This window comes from Hyperolius riggenbachi, chromosome 7 (genome assembly GCF_040937935.1).
Source record: "Hyperolius riggenbachi isolate aHypRig1 chromosome 7, aHypRig1.pri, whole genome shotgun sequence".
Classification (NCBI taxonomy): domain Eukaryota; kingdom Metazoa; phylum Chordata; class Amphibia; order Anura; family Hyperoliidae; genus Hyperolius; species Hyperolius riggenbachi.
In genome coordinates, this window is record NC_090652.1 from 213,323,814 (window position 1) to 213,350,325 (window position 26,512).

The 26,512-nt window shown below is 42.3% G+C and overlaps 1 protein-coding gene across 1 annotated transcript in view; it reads left to right on the top strand.

Annotated features, from left to right (window-relative positions):
* Positions 1-26,512, top strand: part of LOC137524809 (aldehyde oxidase 1-like) — a 198,592-nt gene that overhangs the window by 168,008 nt on the left and 4,072 nt on the right. The window contains exons 29-33 of the mRNA XM_068245134.1: positions 2,814-2,888; positions 17,457-17,509; positions 18,892-19,006; positions 19,258-19,323; positions 21,830-22,018. Coding sequence (XP_068101235.1) covers positions 2,814-2,888; positions 17,457-17,509; positions 18,892-19,006; positions 19,258-19,323; positions 21,830-22,018 — 498 coding nt within the window. The remainder of the gene's footprint in view (positions 1-2,813; positions 2,889-17,456; positions 17,510-18,891; positions 19,007-19,257; positions 19,324-21,829; positions 22,019-26,512) is intronic.

Consider the following 26,512-nt stretch of genomic DNA (forward strand, 5'->3'; position numbering starts at 1 on the left):
CCTGTAACATGGATAGTTCAGAATCCTTCTTAGAAAACCTGGAAAATGATGTTCCTGAGGTCTTGTTTGATGTTCTGGAGGTCTCCGAGTTCCTCCCAAAGGGTGCAGAACTTGTGGGAGATGTCTCCTGCCCCCCAAGTCCTTCTGAGGTGTTGCCCTCTTCCGTAGGCATTGCTGCCTTGCTGGCTACCTTTTCAGCTCTGGTGGAGCTTCGGTCATGTGTAGTCAATGATAAATTTCTGTCAGATACCATTACAGTCATTGAGATTACTAAGCCTGAGACCGAGTCTTCTTTTGAAATACCAGTACCTGTGACCTCTACTCGTGATGATTTTCTGCCCGGTCCTGGTTTTAGTCTGGTCGCGCCGGACTCTGAGGTGGGCAGTTCCCCGACATGTCCTGAGGTTTCTCCTGTGCTGGTGTACCCCAGTGTGCTCTGTGACCCAGAAAGCCCAAGTGTGCCTCGGTTACCAGCGTACTCAGATGCTTCCTCGGTGGAGACATGTTCTGATTTAGCCTGCCTGCTTGCATGCCCAGAAGTGGTCCCTGAAAGTCCTGATCGTGATGGGTCTCCTGCTAATTTTGAATCTGGAACTGTCATAGGTTCCATGGGGGTGCTTGGTAGCTCTCCATGTGAGCCTGGTGAGCGTTCTGGCTTCTTGGAATCTCTGCGGAGCTTCAAGGCGTTCTGGGAGATTCCGAGAGAAGTTTTGCTTGGTACCCTGAATACGATCAACAGCAGCTTTTGTTTTGAAAGAGACACTTCGAACAGGTTTTGTGGCAGATTTGGTATTTTCCAACGCTCCTTGGAAGGTGGTGGGTATTGTCTGGAGGGTGTCGATGGCTTCTTCTCTGGTATCCACAGTCCTGATGGGTGTTACGCTGAGACTTGTAGTGCTGATGGGCATGTTTCGGTGGCTTCTGTTTCCGATGAGGTCGGTTTCGGGTGGACTGACTCTGGAATTGGACCTTGTCGGGCTGTCCCGACCTTCATGAGTCATCTGTTAAAGTGGTTTGGAGATATCAGTTTTGAGGGTCGTCTGGAATTCGACCCTAGAAGGGGGGGGGGGGGTACTGTGAGAATCTGCTTAGCTGCCTGTGCAGACAGGCAGCTTTTTGACCACTGTTCAGGTCTGCATTCTGCAGGTCTCTTTAAGAGAGACCTTTTGTCAGTTCTGCAGCTAGCTGCAGAGGAATTTGCATACGTTTATCATGCAAATTGCCTAGCCACATCCATTGTGGGTCCATCTATAAGTACTATGTGTTTCCCACAATGCTTGGCTGGTCATAAGGACTCCTTCCTGTGAAACACTCCTGGAGGAGTGTCAGCCATGCTCTTTGTTTGAAGATCAGCTTAGAGTTATTCCTGGAACTTGCACTAGGCAGGTTTCCCTAGTGCAGTTAGGATTGTTTATCTGTTTTGTTTGTCTGTTGCGATTGTCCTGTCCCAGTGACAGGAAATCGTTTTGTGTGTCTGGGTGCTAACCGCAACAGCGGTTGTTGCTGGTAGCCCCTTCTGATCTGTTTCCCTGGATCGTGCTAGCCTCTTTGCGCTAGTGCTGTGGATCCTTCTGTTCTGCTACTCTGTACCTGGATCGCACTGGCATCCTGCGCTAGCGCTGTGGATTCTTCTGTTCTGTCTTCCTGGATCGCGCTAGCCACTTTCGCTAGTGCTGTGGATCCTTCTGTTCTGTCTGTCTGAATCGCACTTGCCCTAGCGTTAGTGGCAGTGGATTCCTCTGGTCTGGATCTTGGAGCTAACCTCGGCTGCGGTCGCTGCTGGTTACTCCTTCTGTTTGTCGTGTGCTTGGATCACACTGCTCTGACAGCAAGAGCAGTGGATCTTTCTGATACCCGGTTCACACTGGCTCTGACGGTAAGAGCAGTGGTTCCTGTTTGATCGATTCTCGTTGTCTGTCTGTTTGCGTGCGCTTGCTGGTGCCTGCGGTAAGGCAACCGTGTAGCAAGCGCATTTGTGTGGTGTCTGTCTTGTCTTGGTTAGTTAGGCGTGCTTGTCTCTATTGTGCTTATCACGTGGAGACCGCGCACGAACGCGTGCACTGTTGCGAATGAGTGCGGTGTTCGCCTTCAGTTAGCGTTTGTTATTTTCCTTGTTATTCTCATTGTATTATTTGCTGTGCCTTTGCTAACCTTGTATTCTGTTCTGATCTGCCTTGTGTCACGTCTGGCGATCGCACCTCTCGCGATCGCGTTCCTATTTCATATCTGCTGTTGTGTGTGCACTGTCGCGGGGTGGCGACTAGGTTGGCGCACACACATACAACCTGTCCCTTTGCTCGTTCTCATTCGCAATCGCCTCTCTTGCGATTGCGTTCTGCGCTTCATACAATTCCTGTCTGGCATTTGTGGAGGTACAGAGGATTGGTTCCTCTGCACTCCCCAGCGCCATCTGCCGACAGGAATTACCCTCTACGGGTGCGTAGCACCTTTTGCTGGGTTCCTGCAATTATACGCTTGTGGAGGATTTCCACCGTATCAGCGCACGCGTTGTGCGCTGATCACGGAGAAAGTTCCACAATCGTTACAGAAAGGAACCCAATTATGCAATGTGTAAAAGTTAATCTCGGATCCACTTTAACCAACGAGTATGTTTTGCTCTGTGTGTGGAAGCCAGGGTTTCCAAACCCCCATATGGACCAACAGAACATACAAACTGTATATAAAAATGTATAACTGTATATAAACATACAAACTGTATATAAACATTTAACAGCTTTGTCAAAATCCTGAGTAAGTGGAGCCATGAACTACCAGTATATCAAAAGAATACCATTTCATATTTCTGTTCACAGGATGCTTGTGAGAAACTTCGGAAACGGCTTGAGCCCATCATCAGCAAAAATCCTCAAGGCACTTGGGAAGACTGGGTAGGCAGATTATTCAGAATACCTTTGAAACTGAATTTGAAACCCACATAAAACTGTAAAACTTAATGCCTTCAGTTGCTTTGCGACTTACAGGGAACCTGAAGTGAGGAAAATTATTTAAAATAAACATGACGTAGCTGCAAATGAATATTAATTTACATATTAACCTCGCCATCAGTTCCTCTCAGAAGCTCGCCATTTTCTTCTTACAGTGATCCCTTCCAGTTCTGACAACGTTTTGTCAGAACTGAAATATACCAGTTGCTGTCAGTTATATATCAGCAGCTGCCAGTTACAACTGAATGTGCAAGGTAATGTCCATGTTTCCCTATGGCTCGAGTGGGCGATATTACAGTTTAACAGTGTGCTGACCAGGAAGCTGTTAAGAGGTAATGGCCATTTTTAAAATGGAGGACAGAGAATCCCATTGATCACAGTGAACAAATAGGGGACAGGAGAGGAGAAAGAGATTGAGTAGTAGACTACACAAGAGGTAAGTATAACCTGTGTATGGTTATTTTGACATTTTATTTTCACTTCAGGTTCTCTTTAAAGAGAAACCGTGACCAAGAATTGAACTTCATCCCAATCAATAGTTGATACCCCCTTTCCCATGAGAAATATTTTCCTTTTCTCAAACAGATCATGAGGGGGGTCTCTATGGCTAATATTGTGGTGAAACCCCTCCCATAGTGGGATGTTAGGACCATGGTCCTGGCAGTTTCCTGTCTGTGAGCCTCATTGCATTGTGGGAAATAGCTGTTTCCAACTGCCAAGAAAGCAAGCAGCATCTCCTTCCACTGACATCGCCTGTCACCAGTAAAAATGTCACCATGTGATAAATGTCAGATTGTAAATCAGGGAGAGGAAAGATTTTACAATGGGCAAACACTGACTAAATCATTTATACATAATTATTATAAAAATGAAGCACTTTTTTATTACATTATTTTCAATGGAGTTCCTTTTTAAAGAGGAACTATAGTGCAAATGTAATGAATAAAATTGCTTATTTTTTTACAATATTAATTTATGAATGTTTTAGTTAGAGTTCCGCCAAGTTAAATATTTCCTCACCTCGATTTACATTCTGAACATTATCACAGGTGATGACATCTTTAGTCCCTGTCAGGTGATCTATACGGTATGTTCGGCACTGAAAGTTCTATGCACAGGGGAAGATATTGCTTGCTTGGCAGTTGGAAACAGACGTTATTTCCCACAATGCAATGAGGTTCACATACTGAACTGTGAGGACCATGGTCCTGACATCACGCTGAGGGAAGGGTTTCACCACAATATCAGCCATACAGAGGTGCCTGATTATCTATTTGACAAAGAATATAGATTTCTCATTGGAAAGGTGGTATTGGCTATTGATTGGGATGAATAAGGAGGGGAACACCGAGAGCCCAATATAGTGTAGTATGTACTGTAACTTATGGGTATAGAAGGAGAAGTATAATGTTATACTCACAAATCTGGGTTACCGTATCAGGCAACCACTTTGAAGGCAGGTGGGGAGTATTAGACCTGTCCCCACTCAGGATTAAGAAGTCGCTCTCTGTAGATTGGAAAAAAGGGAACCAAGTCCCCTCCACCAGGGGTGGACCCACTTATTGTACAGTTGTACAGAGGCGCCAAAAGTATAAAAGTACGATAAAATGTTTAGTTCCAGTGGTGTTCCTACCATTGGGCACAGGGGGGCATGGTGCACCGGGTGATTGACAGCCAGGGGGGTGTCGCCACAACCCACGTGGTAGGCAGAGCAAGAGGTAAAGTAGCGCTATAAGGAGGGGCAGCGGCAGGGAGGGGGGAAATATCCCTCCCTCACCTGGGTCCCCTCCTTCAGCGCTCTCTACCTCCAAAATGCGGCAAGCAGGCAGGGCGGGCGAGCTAGGAGGAGAATAACTCACCTCACTTTCGCATTCCAGCCGTTGGAACGTTGCGTCGCTGTCACGTGCCACATCTCCTGAGGTCGGAGATGTGGCACGCGACGGCGACGCAGCGTTCCAACCTAAGGTCGGAGATGTGGCACGTGACGGCGACGCAGCGTTCCAACCTAAGGTCGGAGATGTGGCACGTGACGGCGACGCAGCGTTCCAACCTAAGGTCGGAGATGTGGCACGTGACGGCGACGCAGCGTTCCAACCTAAGGTCGGAGATGTGGCACGTGACGGCGACGCAGCGTTCCAACCTAAGGTCGGAGATGTGGCACGTGATGGCGACGCAGCGTTCCAATGGCTGGAATGCAGAAGTGAGGTGAGTTATTCTCCTCCTAGCCCGCCCGGCCTGCCTGTTTGCCACATTTTGGAGGTAGAGAGCGCTGAAGGAGGGGACCCAGGTGAGGGAGGGGGGTATATTTCCCCCCTCCCCGCCGCTGCCCCTCCTTATAGCGCTGCCCACCCCTCCTTGGCCACTATACTGGGGGCCACTATACTACCTACACTGCGGGCAGCTATACTGGGGGCAGCTATGCTGGAGGCAGCTATACTACTTACACTGGGGGCAGCTATGCTGGGGTCTGGGGGGCACTATACTGGGGGCCACCGTACTAGCTATACTGGGGGCCACTATATTACCTACACTGGGGGAAGCTATACTGGGGGCAGCTATACTACTTACACTGGGGGCAGCTATGCTGGGGTCTGGGGACCACTATACTAGCTATACTGGGGGCAACTGTAGTAGCTATACTGGGGGCCACTATATTACCTATACTGGGGGCCACAATACTAGCTACACTGGGGGCAGCTATACTACTTACACTGGGGGCCACTATACTAGCTATACTGGGGCAGTCATACTACCTACACTGAGGGCCACTATACTAGCTATACTGGGGGCCACTATACTAGCTATACTGGGGGCCACTATACTACCTACACTGGGGGCAGCAGCTATACCACCTGCACTGGGGGCAGCAGCTATACTACCTATACTGGGGGCAACTTTATTATGTATACTGGGGCAACTATATTACCTATACAGGGGGCACCTATACCTGGCATTACCTGCCGTGGCGCCAGGGGGGTGCTAAAGCACCCCCTAAAATTCTCCAAGCACCCTTAAAGCACCCCCCAACGTGAACTGACTTTCGGCGTCTAATAGACGCGGTGTCAGTTCATTGGCAGCCCGCAGCTCCGGCAGCAGCAGAGCAGGGCTACGGTAAAATGGCATCCGAAGCACTGATCTGGAGACGTTGAGTCTGCAGTACAGGGCTTCGGGCGCCATTTTCCGGTAGCCCTGCTCTCAGCGCGGGAGTTTCAGTTGCTGGCTGCAGAGGATAGTGGGAGCTGTCGCCGGGCGGAGGCCGGGACAGGAGGTCTGCTGCAGGTGAGTAAATGTTTTTTTTTATTATTTATATTAGCAGGTGTATTTGCTGGTCAGGTCTGCCACATGATTGAATGTATTTTCTGGTCAAATCTGCCACATGATTGCATGTATTTTCTGGTTAAATCTGCCACATGATTGCATGTATTTTCTGGTCTAATCTGCTGCATGATTGAACTTATTTTCTGGTCAAATCTGCCACTTGATTGCATGTATTTTCTGGTCAAATCTGCCAACATGATTGCATGTATTTTCTGGCCAAATTTGCCCCATGATTGCACATATTTTCTGGTCAAATCTGCCTACATGATTTCATGTATTTTCTAGTCAAATCTTCCACATGATTGCACGTATTTTCTGGTCAAATCTTCCACATGATTGCATGTATTTTCTGGTCAAATCTGCCACATGATTGCACGCATTTTCTGGTCAAATCTTCTACATGATTGCACGTATTTTCTGGTCAAATCTTCCACATGATTGCACGTATTTTCTAGTCAAATCTGCCACATGATTGCACAAATTTTCTGGTCAAATCTTCCACATCATTGCACGTATTTTCTGGTCAAATCTGCCACATAATTGCACATATTTTCTGGTCAAATCTGCCGCATGATTGCAAGTATTTTCTGGTCAAATCTGCCACATGATTGCACATATTTTCTTGTCAAATCTTCCACATCATTGCACGTATTTTCTGGTCAAATCTGCCACATAATTGCACATATTTTCTGGTCAAATCTGCCACATGATTGCACGTATTTTCTGTTCAAATCTTCCACATGATTGCACGTAATTTCTGGTCTAATCTGCCACATGATTGCATGTATTTTCTGGTCAAATCTGCCACATGATTGCACGTATTTTCTAGTCAAATGTGCCACATGATTGCATGTATTTTCTGGTCAAATCTGCCGACATGATTGCACATATTTTTCTGGTCAAATCTGCCACATGATTGCATGTATTTTCTAGTCAAATCTTCCACATGATTGCACTTATTTTCTGGTCAAATCTGCCAACATGATTGCATGTATTTTCTGGTCAAATCTGCCACATGATTGCATGTATTTTGTGGTCAAATCTTCCACATCATTGCACGTATTTTCTGGTCAATTCTGCCACATGATTGCACGTATTTTCTGGTCAAATCTTCCACATGATTGCATGTATTTTCTAGTCAAATCTGCTACATGATTGCACGTATTTTCTGGTCAAATCTGCTGACATTATTGCACGTATTTTCTGGTCAAATCTGCCACATGATTGCACTTATTTTCTGGTCAAATCTGCCACATGATTGCACGTATTTTCTGGTCAAATCTGCCACATGATTGCATGCATTTTCTGGTCAAATCTGCCACATGATTGCACGTATTTTCTGGTCAAATCTTCCACATGATTGCATATATTTTCTGGTCAAATCTGCCACATGATTGCACATATTTTCTGGTCAAATCTTCCACATGATTGCATGTATTTTCTAGTCAAATCTGCCACATGATTGCACGTATTTTCTAGTCAAATTTGCCAACATGATTGCATGTATTTTCTGGTCAAATCTGCCACATGATTGCATGTATTTTGTGGTCAAATCTTCCACATCATTGCACGTATTTTCTGGTCAATTCTGCCACATGATTGCACGTATTTTCTGGTCAAATCTTCCACATGATTGCATGTATTTTCTAGTCAAATCTGCTACATGATTGCACGTATTTTCTGGTCAAATCTGCTGACATTATTGCACGTATTTTCTGGTCAAATCTGCCACATGATTGCACTTATTTTCTGGTCAAATCTGCCACATGATTGCACGTATTTTCTGGTCAAATCTGCCACATGATTGCATGCATTTTCTGGTCAAATCTGCCACATGATTGCACGTATTTTCTGGTCAAATCTTCCACATGATTGCATATATTTTCTGGTCAAATCTGCCACATGATTGCACATATTTTCTGGTCAAATCTTCCACATGATTGCATGTATTTTCTGGGCAAATCTGCCACATGATTGCACGTATTTTCTAGTCAAATTTGCCACATGATTGCAAGTATTTCCTGGTCAAATCTGCTGACATGATTGCACGTATTTTCTGGTCAAATCTGCCACATGATTGCACGTATTTTCTGGTCAAATCTGCCACATGATTGCACATATTTTCTGGTCAAATCTTCCACATGATTGCACGTATTTTCTGGTCAAATCTGCCACATGATTGCATGTATTTTCTGGGCAAATCTGCCACATGATTGCACGTATTTTCTAGTCAAATGTGCCACGTGATTGCATGTATTTTCTGGTCAAATCTTCCACATGATTGCACGCATTTTCTAGTCAAATCTGCCACATGATTGCAAGTATTTCCTGGTCAAATCTGCTGACATGATTGCACATATTTTCTGGTCAAATCTGCCACATGATTGCACGTATTTTCTGGTCAAATCTGCCACATGATTGCACATATTTTCTGGTCAAATCTTCCACATGATTGCACGTATTTTCTGGTCAAATCTGCCACATGATTGCATGTATTTTCTGGGCAAATCTGCCACATGATTGCAAATTTTTCTGGTCAAATCTGCCACATGATTGCACATATTTTCTGGTCAAATCTTCCACATGATTGCACGTATTTTCTAGTCATATGTTATACATGATTGCATGTATTTTCTGGTCAAATCTGCCGACATGATTGCACATATTTTTCTGGTCAAATCTGCCACATGATTGCATGTATTTTCTAGTCAAATCTTCCACATGATTGCACTTATTTTCTGGTCAAATCTTCACCATGATTGCATGTATTTTCTGGTCAAATCTGCCACATGATTGCACGTATTTTCTGGTCAAATCTTCCACATCATTGCACGTATTTTCTGGTCAAATCTGCCACATGATTGCACAAATTTTCTGGTCAAATCTTCCACATGATTGCACGTATTTTCTAGTCAAATCTTCCACATGATTGCACGTATTTTCTGGTCAAATCTGCCACATGATTGCATGTATTTTCTGGGCAAATCTGCCACATGATTGCAAATTTTTCTGGTCAAATCTGCCACATGATTGCACATATTTTCTGGTCAAATCTTCCACATGATTGCACGTATTTTCTAGTCAAATGTGCCACATGATTGCATGTATTTTCTGGTCAAATCTGCCACATGATTGCACATATTTTCTGGTCAAATCTGCCACATGATTGCACGTATTTTCTGGTCAAATCTGCCACATGATTGCATGTATTTTCTGGTCAAATCTGCCACATGATTACACGTATTTTCTGGTCAAATCTTCCACATGATTGCATATATTTTCTGGTCAAATCTGCCACATGATTGCACATATTTTCTGGTCAAATCTTCCACATGATTGCACGTATTTTCTAGTCAAATCTGCCACATGATTGCAAGTATTTCCTGGTCAAATCTGCTGACATGATTGCACATATTTTCTGGTCAAATCTGCCACATGATTGCACGTATTTTCTGGTCAAATCTGCCACATGATTGCACATATTTTCTGGTCAAATCTTGCACATCATTGCACGTATTTTGTGGTCAAATCTGCCACATAATTGCACACATTTTCTGGTCAAATCTGCCACATGATTGCACGTATTTTCTGTTCAAATTTTCCACATGATTGCACGTATTTTCTGGTCAAATCTGCCACATGATTGCATGTATTTTCTGGTCAAATCTGCCACATGATTGCACGTATTTTCTAGTCAAATCTTCCACATGATTGCACGTATTTTCTAGTCAAATCTGCCACATGATTGCACGTATTTTCTGGTCAAATCTTCCACATCATTGCACGTATTTTCTTGTCAAATCTGCTTTATGATTGCACGTATTTTCTGGTCAAATCTTCCACATGATTGCATGCATTTTCTGGTCGAATCTGCCACATGATTGCACGTATTTTCTGGTCAAATCTTCCACATCATTGCACGTATTTTCTGGTCAAATCTGCTACATGATTGCACATATTTTCTGGTCAAATCTTCCACATGATTGCATGTATTTTCTGGTCAAATCTTTCACATGATTGCACGTATTTTCTAGTCAAATCTGCCACATGATTGAACGTATTTTCTAGTCAAATCTGCCAACATTATTGCACGTATTTTCTGGTCAAATCTGCCACATGATTGCATGTATTTTCTGGGCAAATCTGCCACATGATTGCACACATTTTTCTGGTCAAATCTGCCACATGATTGCACATATTTTCTGGTCAAATCTTCCACATGATTGCACGTATTTTCTAGTCAAATGTGCCACATGATTGCATGTATTTTCTGGTCAAATCTGCCGACATGATTGCACATATTTTTCTGGTCAAATCTGCCACATGATTGCATGTATTTTCTAGTCAAATCTTCCACATGATTGCACTTATTTTCTGGTCAAATCTTCCGCATGATTGCATGTATTTTCTGGTCAAATCTGCCACATGATTGCACGTATTTTCTGGTCAAATCTTCCACATCATTGCACGTATTTTCTGGTCAAATCTGCCACATGATTGCACAAATTTTCTGGTCAAATCTTCCACATGATTGCACGTATTTTCTAGTCAAATCTGCCACATGATTGCACGTATTTTCTGGTCAAATCTGCTGACATTATTGCACGTATTTTCTGGTCAAATCTGCCACATGATTGCACATATTTTCTGGTCAAATCTGCCACATGATTGCACGTATTTTCTGGTCAAATCTGCCACATGATTGCATGTATTTTCTGGTCAAATCTGCCACATGATTACACGTATTTTCTGGTCAAATCTTCCACATGATTGCATATATTTTCTGGTCAAATCTGCCACATGATTGCACATATTTTCTGGTCAAATCTTCCACATGATTGCATATATTTTCTAGTCAAATCTGCCACATGATTGCAAGTATTATCTGGTCAAATCTGCTGACATGATTGCACATATTTTTCTGGTCAAATCTGCCACATGATTGGACGTATTTTCTGGTCAAATCTGCTACATGATTGCACATATTTTCTGGTCAAATCTTCCACATCATTGCACGTATTTTCTGGTCAAATCTGCCACATAATTGCACACATTTTCTGGTCAAATCTGCAACATGATTGCACGTATTTTCTGTTCAAATCTTCCACATGATTGCACGTATTTTCTGGTCAAATCTGCCACATGATTGCATGTATTTCTGGTCAAATCTGCCACATGATTGCACGTATTTTCTAGTCAAATCTTCCACATGATTGCACGTATTTTCTAGTCAAATCTGCCACATGATTGCACGTATTTTCTGGTCAAATCTTCCACATCATTGCACGTATTTTCTGGTCAAATCTGCTTTATGATTGCACGTATTTTCTGGTCAAATCTTCCACATGATTGCATGCATTTTCTGGTCGAATGTGCCACATGATTGCACGTATTTTCTGGTCAAATCTTCCACATCATTGCACGTATTTTCTGGTCAAATCTGCTACATGATTGCACATATTTTCTGGTCAAATCTTCCACATGATTGCACGTATTTTCTGGTCAAATCTTTCACATGATTGCACGTATTTTCTAGTCAAATCTGCCACATGATTGCACGTATTTTCTAGTCAAATCTGCCAACATTATTGCACGTATTTTCTGGTCAAATCTGCCACATGATTGCATGTATTTTCTAGTCAAATCTTCCACATGATTGCACTTATTTTCTGGTCAAATCTTCCACATGATTGCATGTATTTTCTGGTCAAATCTGCCACATGATTGCATGTATTTTGTGGTCAATCTTCCACATCATTGCACGTGTTTTCTGGTCAATTCTGCCACATGATTGCACGTATTTTCTGGTCAAATCTTCCACATGATTGCATGTATTTTCTAGTCAAATCTGCTACATGATTGCACGAATTTTCTGGTCAAATCTGCTGACATTATTGCACGTATTTTCTGGTCAAATCTGCCACATGATTGCACATATTTTCTGGTCAAATCTGCCACATGATTGCACGTATTTTCTGGTCAAATCTGCCACATGATTGCATGCATTTTCTGGTTAAATCTGCCACATGATTGCACGTATTTTCTGGTCAAATCTTCCACATGATTGCATATATTTTCTGGTCAAATCTGCCACATGATTGCACATATTTTCTGGTCAAATCTTCCACATGATGGCACGTATTTTCTAGTCAAATTTGCCACATGATTGCAAGTATTTCCTGGTCAAATCTGCTGACATGATTGCACGTATTTTCTAGTCAAATGTGCCACGTGATTGCATGTATTTTCTGGTCAAATCTCCCGACATGATTGCACATATTTTTCTGGTCAAATCTGCCACATGATTGCACGCATTTTCTAGTCAAATCTGCCACATGATTGCAAGTATTTCCTGGTCAAATCTGCTGACATGATTGCACGTATTTTCTGGTCAAATCTGCCACATGATTGCACGTATTTTCTGGTCAAATCTGCCACATGATTGCATGTATTTTCTGGGCAAATCTGCCACATGATTGCACAAATTTTTCTGGTCAAATCTTCCACATGATTGCACGTATTTTCTAGTCAAATGTGCCACATGATTGCATGTATTTTCTGGTCAAATCTGCCGACATGATTGCACATATTTTTCTGGTCAAATCTGCCACATGATTGCATGTATTTTCTAGTCAAATCTTCCACATGATTGCACTTATTTTCTGGTCAAATCTTCCACATGATTGCATGTATTTTCTGGTCAAATCTGCCACATGATTGCACGTATTTTCTGGCCAAATCTTCCACATCATTGCACGTATTTTCTGGTCAAATCTGCCACATGATTGCACAAATTTTCTGGTCAAATCTTCCACATGATTGCACATATTTTCTAGTCAAATCTGCCACATGATTGCACGTATTTTCTGGTCAAATCTGCTGACATTATTGCACGTATTTTCTGGTCAAATCTGCCACATGCTTGCACATATTTTCTGGTCAAATCTGCCACATGATTGCACGTATTTTCTGGTCAAATCTGCCACCTGATTGCATGTATTTTCTGGTCAAATCTGCCACATGATTACACGTATTTTCTGGTCAAATCTTCCACATGATTGCATATATTTTCTGGTCAAATCTGCCACATAATTGCACATATTTTCTGGTCAAATTTTCCACATGATTGCACGTATTTTCTAGTCAAATCTGCCACATGATTGCAAGTATTTCCTGGTCAAATCTGCTGACATGATTGCACATATTTTCTGGTCAAATCTGCCACATGATTGCACGTATTTTCTGGTCAAATCTGCCACATGATTGCACATATTTTCTGGTCAAATCTTCCACATCATTGCACGTATTTTCTGGTCAAATCTGCCACATAATTCCACACATTTTCTGGTCAAATCTGCCACATGATTGCACGTATTTTCTATTCAAATCTTCCACATGATTGCACGTATTTTCTGGTCAAATCTGCCACATGATTGCATGTATTTTCTGGTCAAATCTTCCACATGATTGCACGTATTTTCTGGTCAAATCTTCCACATCATTGCACGTATTTTCTGGTCAAATCTGCTACATGATTGCACGTATTTTCTGGTTAAATCTTCCACATGATTGCATGTATTTTCTGGTCAAATCTGCCACATGATTGCACGTATTTTCTGGTCAAATCTTCCACATCATTGCACGTATTTTCTGGTCAAATCTGCTACATGATTGCACGTATTTTCTGGTCAAATTTTCCACATGATTGCACGTATTTTCTAGTCAAATCTTCCACATGATTGCACGTATTTCCTAGTCAAATCTGCCACATGATTGCACGTATTTTCTGGTCAAATCTGCCAACATTATTGCACGTATTTTCTGGTCAAATCTGCCGCATGATTGCACATATTTTCTGGTCAAATCTGCCACATGATTGCACGTATTTTCTGGTCAAATCTGCCACATGATTGCACGTATTTTCTGGTCAAATCTTCCACATGATTGCACGTATTTTCTGGTCAAATCTGCCGACATGATTGCACATATTTTTTAGTCAAATCTGCCGCATGATTGAACGTGTTTTTTGGTCAAATCTGCCGACATGATTGAACATATTTTCTGGGCAAATCTGCTCACATTATGGGTATTTTCTTGAGAAAACCTGTACAATTATGTGAATTTTCTGGGGAAAGTTTCACCAAAACTTGGGCCCACTGTCTTTGCGTTGCACTTTAAAAGAGAACCCGAGGTGAGAATAATATTGAAGCTGCCATATTTATCTCCTTTAAAGCCTCATCTACATGCGTAGATGAGGCTCCAATCCGGCGGCTCGATTAGCCACCGGATCGCCTCTTCCGTGTCCCCGCTCGCCGCGCGTGCGCCGGATTCAATACCCGCTCGTCGCCGCGCCGCTTATCTTCTGCTCGATTCCCTGCCATTGTCCCCTCGCGGGGAACGAGCAGGGAATCGGCGGTACCAAGATCCGACCTGTTGGATCTTATCAATCGAGCCGCTTCAGCGGCTCAATTGATAAGGCACATCGGAGCCTCATCTACGCGTGTAGATGAGGCTTTAAGCAATAGCAGTTGCTTGGCTGCAGTGCTGGTCCTCTGCCTCTAATTCTTTCAACCATAGACCCTGAACAAGCATACAGCAGGTCAGGGGTTTCTGACAATATTGTCAGAACTGACAAGATTAGCTGCATGCTTGTTTCTGGTGTAATTCAGTTCACCACTGCAGCCAAATAGATCAGCAAGGCTGCCAGGCAACTAGTATTGTTTAAAAGGAAATAAATATGGCAGCCTCCATATCATTCTCACATCGGGTTCACTTTAAATTACAGTTAGCTCTGCCCTCATCCAGTCATGGCGACGCCCATTTCTTCACGCGCTGCAGGTTATGGCCACACCCGTGTTTTTTTTGGGGGGGGGGCTTTTAACACCCAGCATCTGGTGTCAGATGCCCTAGGTACGCCACTGATCAGTTCTCAGTACAAGAGGCGCTAAGCTTGTACTGAAAATGTATGAGCTGATTGTACTCCAATTTTATTGCCTGATGAAGTGGGATGTGCCCATGAAACACGTTGCATCTATCCGGAGTATGTAAATAAATCGATTTTGTTGAATTGAGCAACATTTTTCTGTGTCTATTTTGGGGAGGTAAGTCCACCACTAACCCCCCATTGTTCTCTTTTAAAACATTTTATTCTACTCTTATACTTTTGGCGCCTCTGTACAACTATACAATAACTGATTGGGATGAAGTTCAAGCTGAGGTTAAGTTCCTCTTTAAGACCAACAAAAGCTATCAGCAATTACTGGGCACATTTTGGTGCATTTAAAATGGTGGTGTGGCTATACCTAACAGCTGAATTAGATTAAAATGGAGCTTCGAGGAATAATGCAATATGCTTAGTTTTTGCTTTATTTTAAGATGTTAGCAAAATAAAATCCATCTCCTGGCATAGGGCCCGTTTCCACTAGCTGCAGATCCGTGCCCAATTTCGTGCGTTTCCCAGCAGGCGAGTTGGATGGGAAAACGCGGCCTATTCAGGCAATGGTTTGCCATCCAAAACGCACTGTGATTCTGTATGGAATGCTACAGTTTCTTGCAGCACACACACAAAATTCCTATAGCAATGTATGGCACAGCAAAGCGATTCAGCTGCGGGTTCGCTGTGGCACGGAATCGGAAACCGACGTAGCAGCCCAGTGGAAATGAGCCCTTAAGTATACTCTGTGAAACTGCAATTTACGTTCTTTTATGTTTATGAAAGTCAGATCTGCCCTGTCATCTACACAGTCCCTAGGGAGATTTAAAGTATATCTCTTCTGTCTCTTCTTCCTGTTTGCGAGGAGGAACGTCAGAAACAACTGTAATTTCTCCTGCCTGTGAATTACTGATTTCACTCCTGGCTTCACAGAAGCTGAAAAGGTTATAAAACAACTAGAGTCCCATAAAGTGGGGGTCGATAAGTGAATCTCTCTAAAAAAATGTCCGTGCTCACAATTCAAGCACATAAGGACTAAGGTAACCTTAGTTGAATAGTTCAAAGCAGTCCACAGTTCCTCAGATAAAGTCCAAGCTGTATTGAAGCTGTCACTCCTTATGGCCAAAACTCTCACGTCATATGCATAACATAGAAATAGAAACAGAAAAAGAGGACATAGCGTAAGACTGCAAATACAGCTGTTATTATTTATTATTATTATTATTGATTTATAAAGCGCCAACATATTCCGTGGTGCTGTACAAAGTTCCAACACCTCTTCCGTGTGTGTCACTCTCCGTCACCTTAAAATCAATACACCAGTGCCAGGACACCCCCCACGTGCCTACACTCACCCTCAAAACCTCCTATATTCCGGAGGTAGGTATGTCAGCATTGGGGGTTAAGATCAATAGGGCAGATCCGTCTAAGAATCCTTCAATCGGTAAAGCACTGCAACTAGAAAGCACTAGCATAGTTTAAAACCCACGCGAGTTTAATAGGTTAAAAAGTAATGCACTCACAAGTATAGGTGGTTAACAGGCATATCTTAACACAGGCAAGGTCCCCGGGTAACCGCTCTGCAAGACGACGTCTTAGGTCCACACTATCCACGCTAACTTGCTGAGTATCCGTAGTCCTCTCATCAGTCACGTGCGCCGTAACTCCGCTCTATGCATTTCGTCATTCAATGACTCATCAGGGGCTAACCCGATGAGTCATTGAATGAACTATCCAACTAAGGTTACCTTAGTCCTTATGTGCCTGAATTGTGAGCGCGGACATTTTTTTAGAGAGATTATCTATTTATTGTTTATCACAGCAATAGTGTACGCTGGATTCGGCGTGTTCGATCTCAGCCATCAAGTTAGGCCCAGTTGAATGATCTGTATTAAATATGAAATAACCCAGCAATAATCCCGAACATGTCTCAGGTAACTGCTGGGAGGTGTATGCAGAGCCCTCCCACCCCACCATCCGGATGCTGCTCTTCTTCCAATCCTCCGAGGATCTCGATTACGCTGGTGAGATTTTTGTTTGTCACATGACTACAGACAGCAATCTCACCATAGGGTTAGAGAGCCACCTGAAAGACAGGAGGAAGAATTGCAGCACTGGATCCAGGGAAGGTGACGTGCAGGGCTGCTGCAGATCTATCTGCGGTATGATTTTTTCCGTCTTGAAGGGTCTAAAAGCTCATGAAAAAATTGCACCGTTGTCAGACCCTAAAATCCACTCAGTCAATGTGTTTTTTTCAACAGATAAAAGACGCTTTCATTCAAAGAATAAGTCTTTCTGCTACTGGATTTTACAGGTACTGTCCATCATTTATATGTTATTTCAGTAATATCTAAACATAATATTCCACCAAAAACTAATTTTTTGGGACCGTTTGAGATGAACCAGATGTCTTCCAATGTCTTGTGGAGACCCAATAGCAATATATCCTCAAAGCAGTTTATATCTCTGCTCCTCCCATAAGAACATGAAAAACAATTGCCTTGCAAGTGAATTCACTACTTTTCTATGTGATCTACATAGTAATCTATCAGGGAAGCATGAAATGTAATGAACATGAAAGTTGATCAAAATTGATCCTTCTAATTAGGCCATCTTGCTCCTAAGACTCTAATTCAGTTTTCCAATACATCCATTAAACTGAAATATTTCTGTTGAGAAGTAAAAAACTTTAATTGGCTTCAATACATTACTGCCCCACTCAAAGTCATTAACTTCCCTCCTGGTGGTATGATTACCATATTTTTTGGACTATTAGACACTCCTGACTATAAGACACACGTAGGTTTAGATGGCAAAAACCAGGGGAAAAAATATATATACTAAACCTGATGCAATCACGGTAAACGGGCATCTTGTGGATTATGTCCCCTTTGTATCTCATGCCCCCTTGTACCCCTTTGTGTTCCCCTTGTGTCCTATTCTAAGCTCCTTTGTGTCCCCCTGTGTCCTCTGTTTGTCCCCCTCTGCATGGACACAGTACAGGGAGTCCCCGAAATTGCAGCGGGTTGGAGGTTTTTATTGGCAGGCATTCACAAGTCAGGAGCTCCCTACATTTATAAGACACAGTGATTTTTTCCCCCCACTTTTGGGGTAGAAAAAGTGAGTCTTATAGTTCAAAAAATACAGTATTTGCTGCTTTTAGGGTCTAAAAGCAGTACAATATTTCCATGTGCTTTTAGACCCTAAATCTAAAATTATATTGCAGGAAGATCTGCAGCAGCCCCAGCACCGACTCACCTCCCCAGATCAAGGGCTGCAAGTCTCCCTTGTCCTCTGTGTGGCGCTCTACCTCTATGGTAGGATCGACGTCTGTAGTCATGTGACAAACAGCGATCTCACTCTGCTTATACATACGCTGCCTCCCTATACCTCCCGGGGGCTGCCCCAAGCCAGGCTCAGGATTCCAGCTCCCAGCATCCTTTTTTTACCCCAAGCCTGGCTTGGGGTTACCGCCAAGGAGGGTAAAAGCCTTTTGAGTGCTCGAGTCGATACATGTTAGCTCAGCACTGATAGCTTATTCTCATCGATCTCAACACCACAAGCTAGTGGTGGGGGAAACCACTTGAGGGCCAAATTGAATGGCTCTGAGGGCCAGATTTGGCCCACGGGCCGGAGTTTGACATGTATGGCCAATGCCTAACCATTCTATCCTCTTAATTATTTGTGCTCTTGCAGGGGATATGACACCTATATGGACTGGGAAAAAGGTGAAGGCCACCCATTTGCATATTGCGTCTTTGGAGCTGCCTGTTCAGAGGTGGAAGTAGATTGTCTAACAGGAGCTTATAAGGTAATCAGTTAAACCCACTGTAGTATACTTTGGTGGACAATCTGGATGACAGCCAAATTATGAAATTAGAAAAAAATATATATAATGGCCCTTTATTCATAAATCAATAACATATGCAGTAATTGTTTTACAGTATAAATCTAAGTGGATGTTTAGGTTTATTGTCAAACGTTATTATAATTCTTAATCTTTATTTGTATTATTTATTTTTGCTGTTAATCTAATCTGAATGTTTTTTTTTTCCTGAATAGAACATCAGAGCAGACATTATAATGGATACTGGCTGCAGCATTAACCCAGCTGTGGATATTGGACAGGTATTGTATCCTGCACCTAACGCTCCAGAAAAGGATCTGCCCTGAATCTCGTCATTATTTTAAAGAACAGTAATAAAAATAGTGGTATATTGGTGTATCCATGGATAAACAGCATTACATTATCTGCTATAAAAAAATCACTATAAATGCTCCTATATTGACATGCCCAGACACTAAAATGCATGTACAGGATCTTCTCAAAAAATTAGCATATTGTGATAAAGTTCATTATTTTCTGTAATGTACTGATAAACATTAGACTTTCATATATTTTACATTCATTACACAAAACTGAAGTAGTTCAAGCCTTTTATTGTTTTAATATTGATGATTTTGGCATACAGCTCATGAAAACCCAAAATTCCTATCTCAAAAAATTAGCATATTTCATCCGACCAATAAAAGAAAAGTGTTTTTAAAACAAAAAAAAGTCAACCTTCAAATAATTATGTTCAGTTATGCACTCAATACTTGGTCGGAATTCCTTTTGCAGAATTGATTGCTTCAGTGCGGCGTGGCATGGAGGCAATCGGCCTGTGGCACTGCTCAGGTGTTATGGAGGCCCAGGATGCTTCGATAGCGGCCTTAAGCTCATCCAGATTGTTGGGTTTTGCGTCTCTCAACTTTCTCTTCACAATATTCCACAGATTCTCTATGGGGTTCAGGTCAGGAGAGTTGGCAGGCCAATTGAGCACAGTAACACCATGGTCACTAAACCATTTACCAGTGGTTTTGGCACTGTGAGCAGGTGCCAGGTCGTGCTGAAAAATGAAATCTTCATCTCCATAAAGCTTTTCAGCAGATGGAAGCATGAACCCACTTTTGAACCAGAAACAGCGGCAGAAGCGCCTGACCTGGGCTACAGAGAAGCAGCACTGGACTGTTGCTCAGTGGTCCAAAGTACTTTTTTCGGATGAAAGCAACTTTTACATGTCATTCGGAAATCAAGGTGCCAGAGTCTGGAGGAAGACTGGGGAGAGGGAAATGCCAAAATGCCTGAAGTCCAGTGTCAAGTACCCGCAGTCAGTGATGGTCTGGGGTGCCATGTCAGCTACTGGTGTTGGTCCACTGTGTTTTATCAAGGGCAGGGTCAATGCAGCTAGCTATCAGGAGATTTTTGAGCACTTAATGCTTCCATCTGCTGAAAAGCTTTATGGAGATGAAGATTTCATTTTTCAGCACGACCTGGCACCTGCTCACAGTGCCAAAACCACTGGTAAATGGTTTACTGACCATGGTATTACTGTGCTCAATTGGCCTGCCAAATCTCCTGACCTGAACCCCATAGAGAATCTGTGGGATATTGTGAAGAGAAAGTTGAGAGATGCAAGACCCAACACTCTGGATGAGCTTCAGGCTGCTATCGAAGCATCCTGGGCCTCCATAACACCTGAGCAGTGCCACAGGCTGATTGCCTCCATGCCACGCCGCATTGAAGCAGTCATTTCTGCAAAAGGATTCCAGAGCAAGTATTGAGTGCATAACTGAACATAATTATTTGAATGTTGACTTTTTCTGTTTTAAAAACACTTTTCTTTTATTGGTCGGATAAAATGTGCTAATTTTTTGAGATAGGAAATTTTGGTTTTCATGAGCTGTATGCCAAAATCATCAATAAGAAAAACAATAAAAGGCTTGAGCTACTTCAGTTGTGTGTAATGAATCTAAAATATATGAAAGTCTAATGTTTATCAGTACATTACAGAAAATAATGAACTTTATCACAATATGCTAATTTTTTGAGAAGATCCTGTATTTATAAATGTTCTAATTGATCTATTTTTTGGGGCAAAATTTTATGTTTTTGAATATTATTTTTTTCCTTTTTTAATCTTTTTTTTTTTTACTGTTTACCTATAAATATATATATATATATATATATATATATATATATATATATATATATTGTATATCATATATGCACAGTGACAAAGCTGCATCCTAGACTTGTCATGTGATCAGATTGTCACATAACTTATGCTGGGTACACACTATGAGATTTACTGTCAGATCGATTATTTCCAACATGTCCGATTTGCTTTTCGATCGATTTCCTATTAAAGTGAATGGAAATCGATCGGAAAGCAAATCGGACATTTTGGAAATAATCAATCTGACAGTAAAACTGGGTAGGGTGCTACTGGAGGAACATCTGGCTGGATATACTGGAGAGGGAGCCACTGGGGGCACATCTGACTAGCTATACTGGGGAGGGGGTTATCTAATACTGGGTGGGGCACATCTGGCTGCCTATACTGGTGCTGGCACAATTCGGGAAGGGGGGGTGTTGCACCTTGGATTCTCTGCCTCTGGTCCTGGAGAACCTCTCACCAGTACTGATGCAGCTCATTAGTGTTGTGTCTATTTGCTTCTTCAGGCTTGACAGTAGCAGCATAGGATACGTGAAGAAAATGTTTAGCTACATTTGCAACTAAGAAAGAGAAGCTGGAAGGTATAAAATGTCATATTAAATTAGAAGGTGAATATTTTATTTGTTCATCCTTAGATTGAAGGAGCCTTTGTCCAAGGTATTGGGCTGTATACACTAGAGGAACTGAAATACTCTCCAGATGGCGCTCTTCTAGCATACGGACCAGGAGAATACAAGATACCTACTGTCTATGATATTCCTCCAGAGTTCAATGTGTCTCTTCTTCCTGCCTCAGAGAATCCAACCACTATATACTCTTCTAAGGTAACATATATATAATCAACAGTAAAGTCGACCTGAACTCAGAACTTCCTCTCTGCTCTAAAAGATATGCAACAGCATAACAACCTTTAAAAAAGATATATTTATTTGTTACAGCTGATACAAATCCTGCAATAAATGTGCACTGTTTCTACTTCCTGTTTTCATGGAAGCAGACATTTTGTTACATAGTTACATAGTTATTTGGGTTGAAAAAAGACATACGTCCATCGAGTTCAACAACAAATTACAACACCAGCCTGCTCCCTTACATATCCCTGTTGATCCAGAGGAAGGTGTAAAACCCTTACAAGGCATGGTTCAATTAGCCCCAAAAGAGACAAAATCCTTCCCGACTCCAGATGGCAATCAGATAAAATCCCTGGATCAACACCAATGGGCATTACCTAGTAATTATAGCCATGGATGTCTTTCATCGCAAGGAAAGCATCCAAGCCTCCTTTAAATGCAGTTATAGAATTTGCCCTAACTACATGCTGTGGCAATGCAGTCCACATCTTAACCTCCCTGGCGGTAAGCCCGTGCTGAGCACGGGCTATGCCGCGCAGGGGGATTTCTCAGGCCCTGCTGGGCCGATTTTATTAAATTTTTTTTGCAGCACGCAGCTAGCACCTTGCTAGTTGCGTGTGCCCTCTGATCGCCGCCGCTCTGCGCCGATTGCACACCGCTCGCCGCGCCGCCGACCCCCCAGACCCCGTGCGCTGCCTGGCCAATCAGTGCCAGGCAGCGCTGAGGGGTAGATCGGGTCTCCCAATGATGTTACGACGTCGATGACGTCATGGCGACAGGGGAAGCCCTCCAGGAAATCCCGTTCTTTGAACGGGATTTCCTGATCGGAGATCGCCGGAGGCGATCGAAGAGGGCGGGGGGATGCCGCTGCACAGCAGCTATCATGTAGCGAGCCCTGGGCTCGCTACATGATTTAGAAAAAAAAAAAAAAACTGCTCTGCTGCCCCCTGGCGGTTTTTAATAGACCGCCAGGGGGGTTAATCACTCTTACTGTAAAGAACCCTTTCCTAAATAAATGGCTAAAACATTTTTCCTCCATGCGCAGATCACGTCCTCTAGTCCTTTGTGAAGGCCTAGGGACAAAAAGCTCGCCCGCCAAGCTTTTATATTGCCCTCTGATGTATTTATACATGTTAATTAGATCCCCTCTAAGGCGTCTTTTCTCTAGACTAAATAAACCCAGTTTATCTAACCTTTCTTGGTAAGTGAGACCTTCCATCCCTCGTATCAATTTTGTTGCTCGTCTCTGCACCTGCTCTAAAACTGCAATATCTTTCCTGTAATGCGGCGCCCAGAACTGAATTCCATATTCCAGATGTGGCCTTACTAGAGTTAGACAAGGGCTATATTATGCTAGCATCTCGAGTTTTTATTTCCTTTTTGATGCATGCCAAAATTTGATTAGCTTTAGCTGCAGAGGCTTGGCATTGAATACGATTAACTTGTTGTCGATGAGTATATGTATCCTGTTTATTTTGTGTGGTGCTAGTTCATTGGTACGACCAAAATGCATGACTTTACATTTTTCAACATTGAATTTCATCTGCCATTTATGTGCCCATATAGCCATCTTGTCCAGATCCTGTTGCAATATGTCACTATCTTCCTGAGAGTTGATGATTCTGCACAATTTTGTATAATCTGCAAAAATAGCAACATATCTTTCTACTGCATCTACTAGATCATTAATAAATAAATTAAAGAGCACTGGACCCAGTACCTACCCCTGTGGGACCCTACTGTTAACAGTCACCCATTTTGAATATGACCCATTGACCACAACTCTGTTTTCTGTCCATTAGTCAGTTCCCTATCCATGCACACAGACTCTTCCCCAGTCCTTGCATCCTCAACTTTTGCACCAGACTGTTGTGGGGAACAGTGTCGAAGGCCTTTGCAAAGTTCAAGTATATCACATCTACAGCATTCCCTATATCCATATTAGCATTCACTACCTCATAAAAGCTGAGCATGTTAATCAAACAGGACCTGTCTTTAGTAAGCCCACGCTGATGCTGAGAAAAAGGGGTTTATCGATAACTGAACTTAATTCTATTTGGACCCGAGGATTCATGCCATCCGGGCCAGGTGCCTTGTCTATTTTTAATTTATTTAGTCTTGCCTTCACTTCTTCCTGCTTAAAATATGTATGATTACTATTGGAAGATTGAGACTCTTCTGCATCTGTAATGTGCAACATGGATGTTTCCCTTGTGAAGACAGAAACAAAGAAAGAATTTAGTAACTCCACCTTACCTTGGTCATCCACTGTTAAAGAGAATCTGTATTGTTAAAATCGCTCAAAAGTAAACATACCAGTGCGTTAGGGGACATCTCCTATTACCCTCTGTCACAATTTCGCCGCATTAAAAGTGGTTAAAAACAGTTTTAAAAAGTTTGTTTGTAAACAAACAAAATGGCCACCAAAACAGGAAGTAGGTTGATGTACAGTATGTCCACACATAGAAAATACATCCATATACAAGCAGGCTGTACACACCCTTCCTTTTGAATCTCAAGAGATCATTTGTGTGTTTCTTTCCCCCATGCACTGAAGTTTCAGGCTGCTCTTTTCTTCCTGCAAACAGCTTTGCCCTTGTTTGTAATTCCTCAGTATGTGAAAGCCCAGCCAGCTCAGAGGACGATTTATCCAGCTGATTAGAGCAGCTTCTCTCTTATCTAAATAACACACAGGCAGTGTGCATAGAGGGGCCAGAAAGGGTGAGTTCATAGCAGAACCACAACACTGAAGAACTTGGCAGCCTTCTAGACACAGGCGGACAAGTCTGACAGGGGAAAGATACATTGATTTATTACAGAGACTGTCATAGTAGAAAGTGCTACAATCAGCCAGAACACATTAGAATAGCTTTTGGAAAATGTAGGATGATAAAAAACAGGATGCAATTTTTGTTACGGAGTCTCTTTAAGTTCCCACCCTCATCCTTTAGGAGTCCAATACAGTCAACCATTCTTTTTTTTTATTAGAGTTGATGTACTTATAAAACTTCTCATGGTTAGATTTGATATCCCTAGCGATTTGATTTTCAGCTTCAATCTTTACCAGCCTAATTTCTTTTTTACAACTTTAATTGCACTCCTTATAATTGCTTAATGCAGCCTCGGTCTCCTCCTGTTTTAGGACCTTATAGGCATTCTTTTTGCACTTCATTGTATCTCAAACCTTTCCATTCATCCATAGAGGGCTTTTTTTTTAATTCCTAGACATTTTGTTTCCATATGGGATATATATATATATATATATATATAAATATATATATATATATTACAATATTGATTGAGAATAATTTTAAAACCTCGCAATTTCCCTTCAGTGTCCTTCCCTTCTAGTACATTATCTCAGTTCACCAAACTTAGTGCCTGCTTGAGTTGATTGAACTTTGCTTTTCTAAAATTCATAGTTTTAGTTGTCCCACTTCTTCGCTGTTAACATCCTGCTCTTTCAAATGAGCTTGTCTGCCGTATCTGCCATGGCAGTCAGGTGACACGGGAAAAATCAAAGTACAATTTGTGATTAGACACAAATAATAATAATTATTATTATTATTTAGTATTTATATAGTGCCGACATCTTACGCAGCGCTGTACAGTATATATATTGTCTTGTCACTGTCCCTCAAAGGAGCTCACAATCTAATCCCTACTATTATCATATGTCTATGTATGTATTATGTAGTGTAAGTACTGAAGTTTAGTGCCAATTTAGGGGTGAGCCAATTAACTTATCTGTATGTTTTTGGGATGTGGGAGGAAACCGGAGTATACGGAGGAAACCCACGCAGACACGGGGAGAACATACAAACTCCTTGCAGATGGTGCCCTGGCTGGGATTCGAACCGAGAACCCAGCGCTGCAAGGCAAGAGCGCTAACCACTACGCCACCGTGCTGCACATAAATAAGGGGGAATTAGACTGACGAAACGCTCTAAATACATACAGAGTGCATTTCTCTATGTTTTCCACTTTAACCACTTGACGACCGCAGTGTTAACCCCCCTATTGACCAGGCTGTTTATTGCTAAGCTGGGCTGTGCAGGCTTTTCAGCCTCCTGCATAGCCCAGCTATGGAGCCCAGCGATCAGACTCACCTCCTTTTTTGTCCCTAAGGGGACATGCCGCCTGAGGTGTCTGATCGTTGTGGCAGTGTTTTGGTTTTTTTTGTGGCAAAAAGTCAAACACTTACTGGTAGTTACTTATCTGTGGAGGCACAATGTAGTGCTGTGCTATGATCGACGAAGGTGCAGTTAGCGCCTGTGGTGCTCAGCCTACTACAAATAAAACCCACACATTTTTTTTTTGTCCATTTGTTAAATTAGGGCTGTGGAGTCAGATTTGAATAGTCGGAGATGATGGTTTCATAAACTGAGGAGTCAAAGTCGGATGATTTTTGTACTCCCTCCATAGCCCTACTAGGGCTGTGGAGTCGAGGAGTCTGAGAACTTTTGG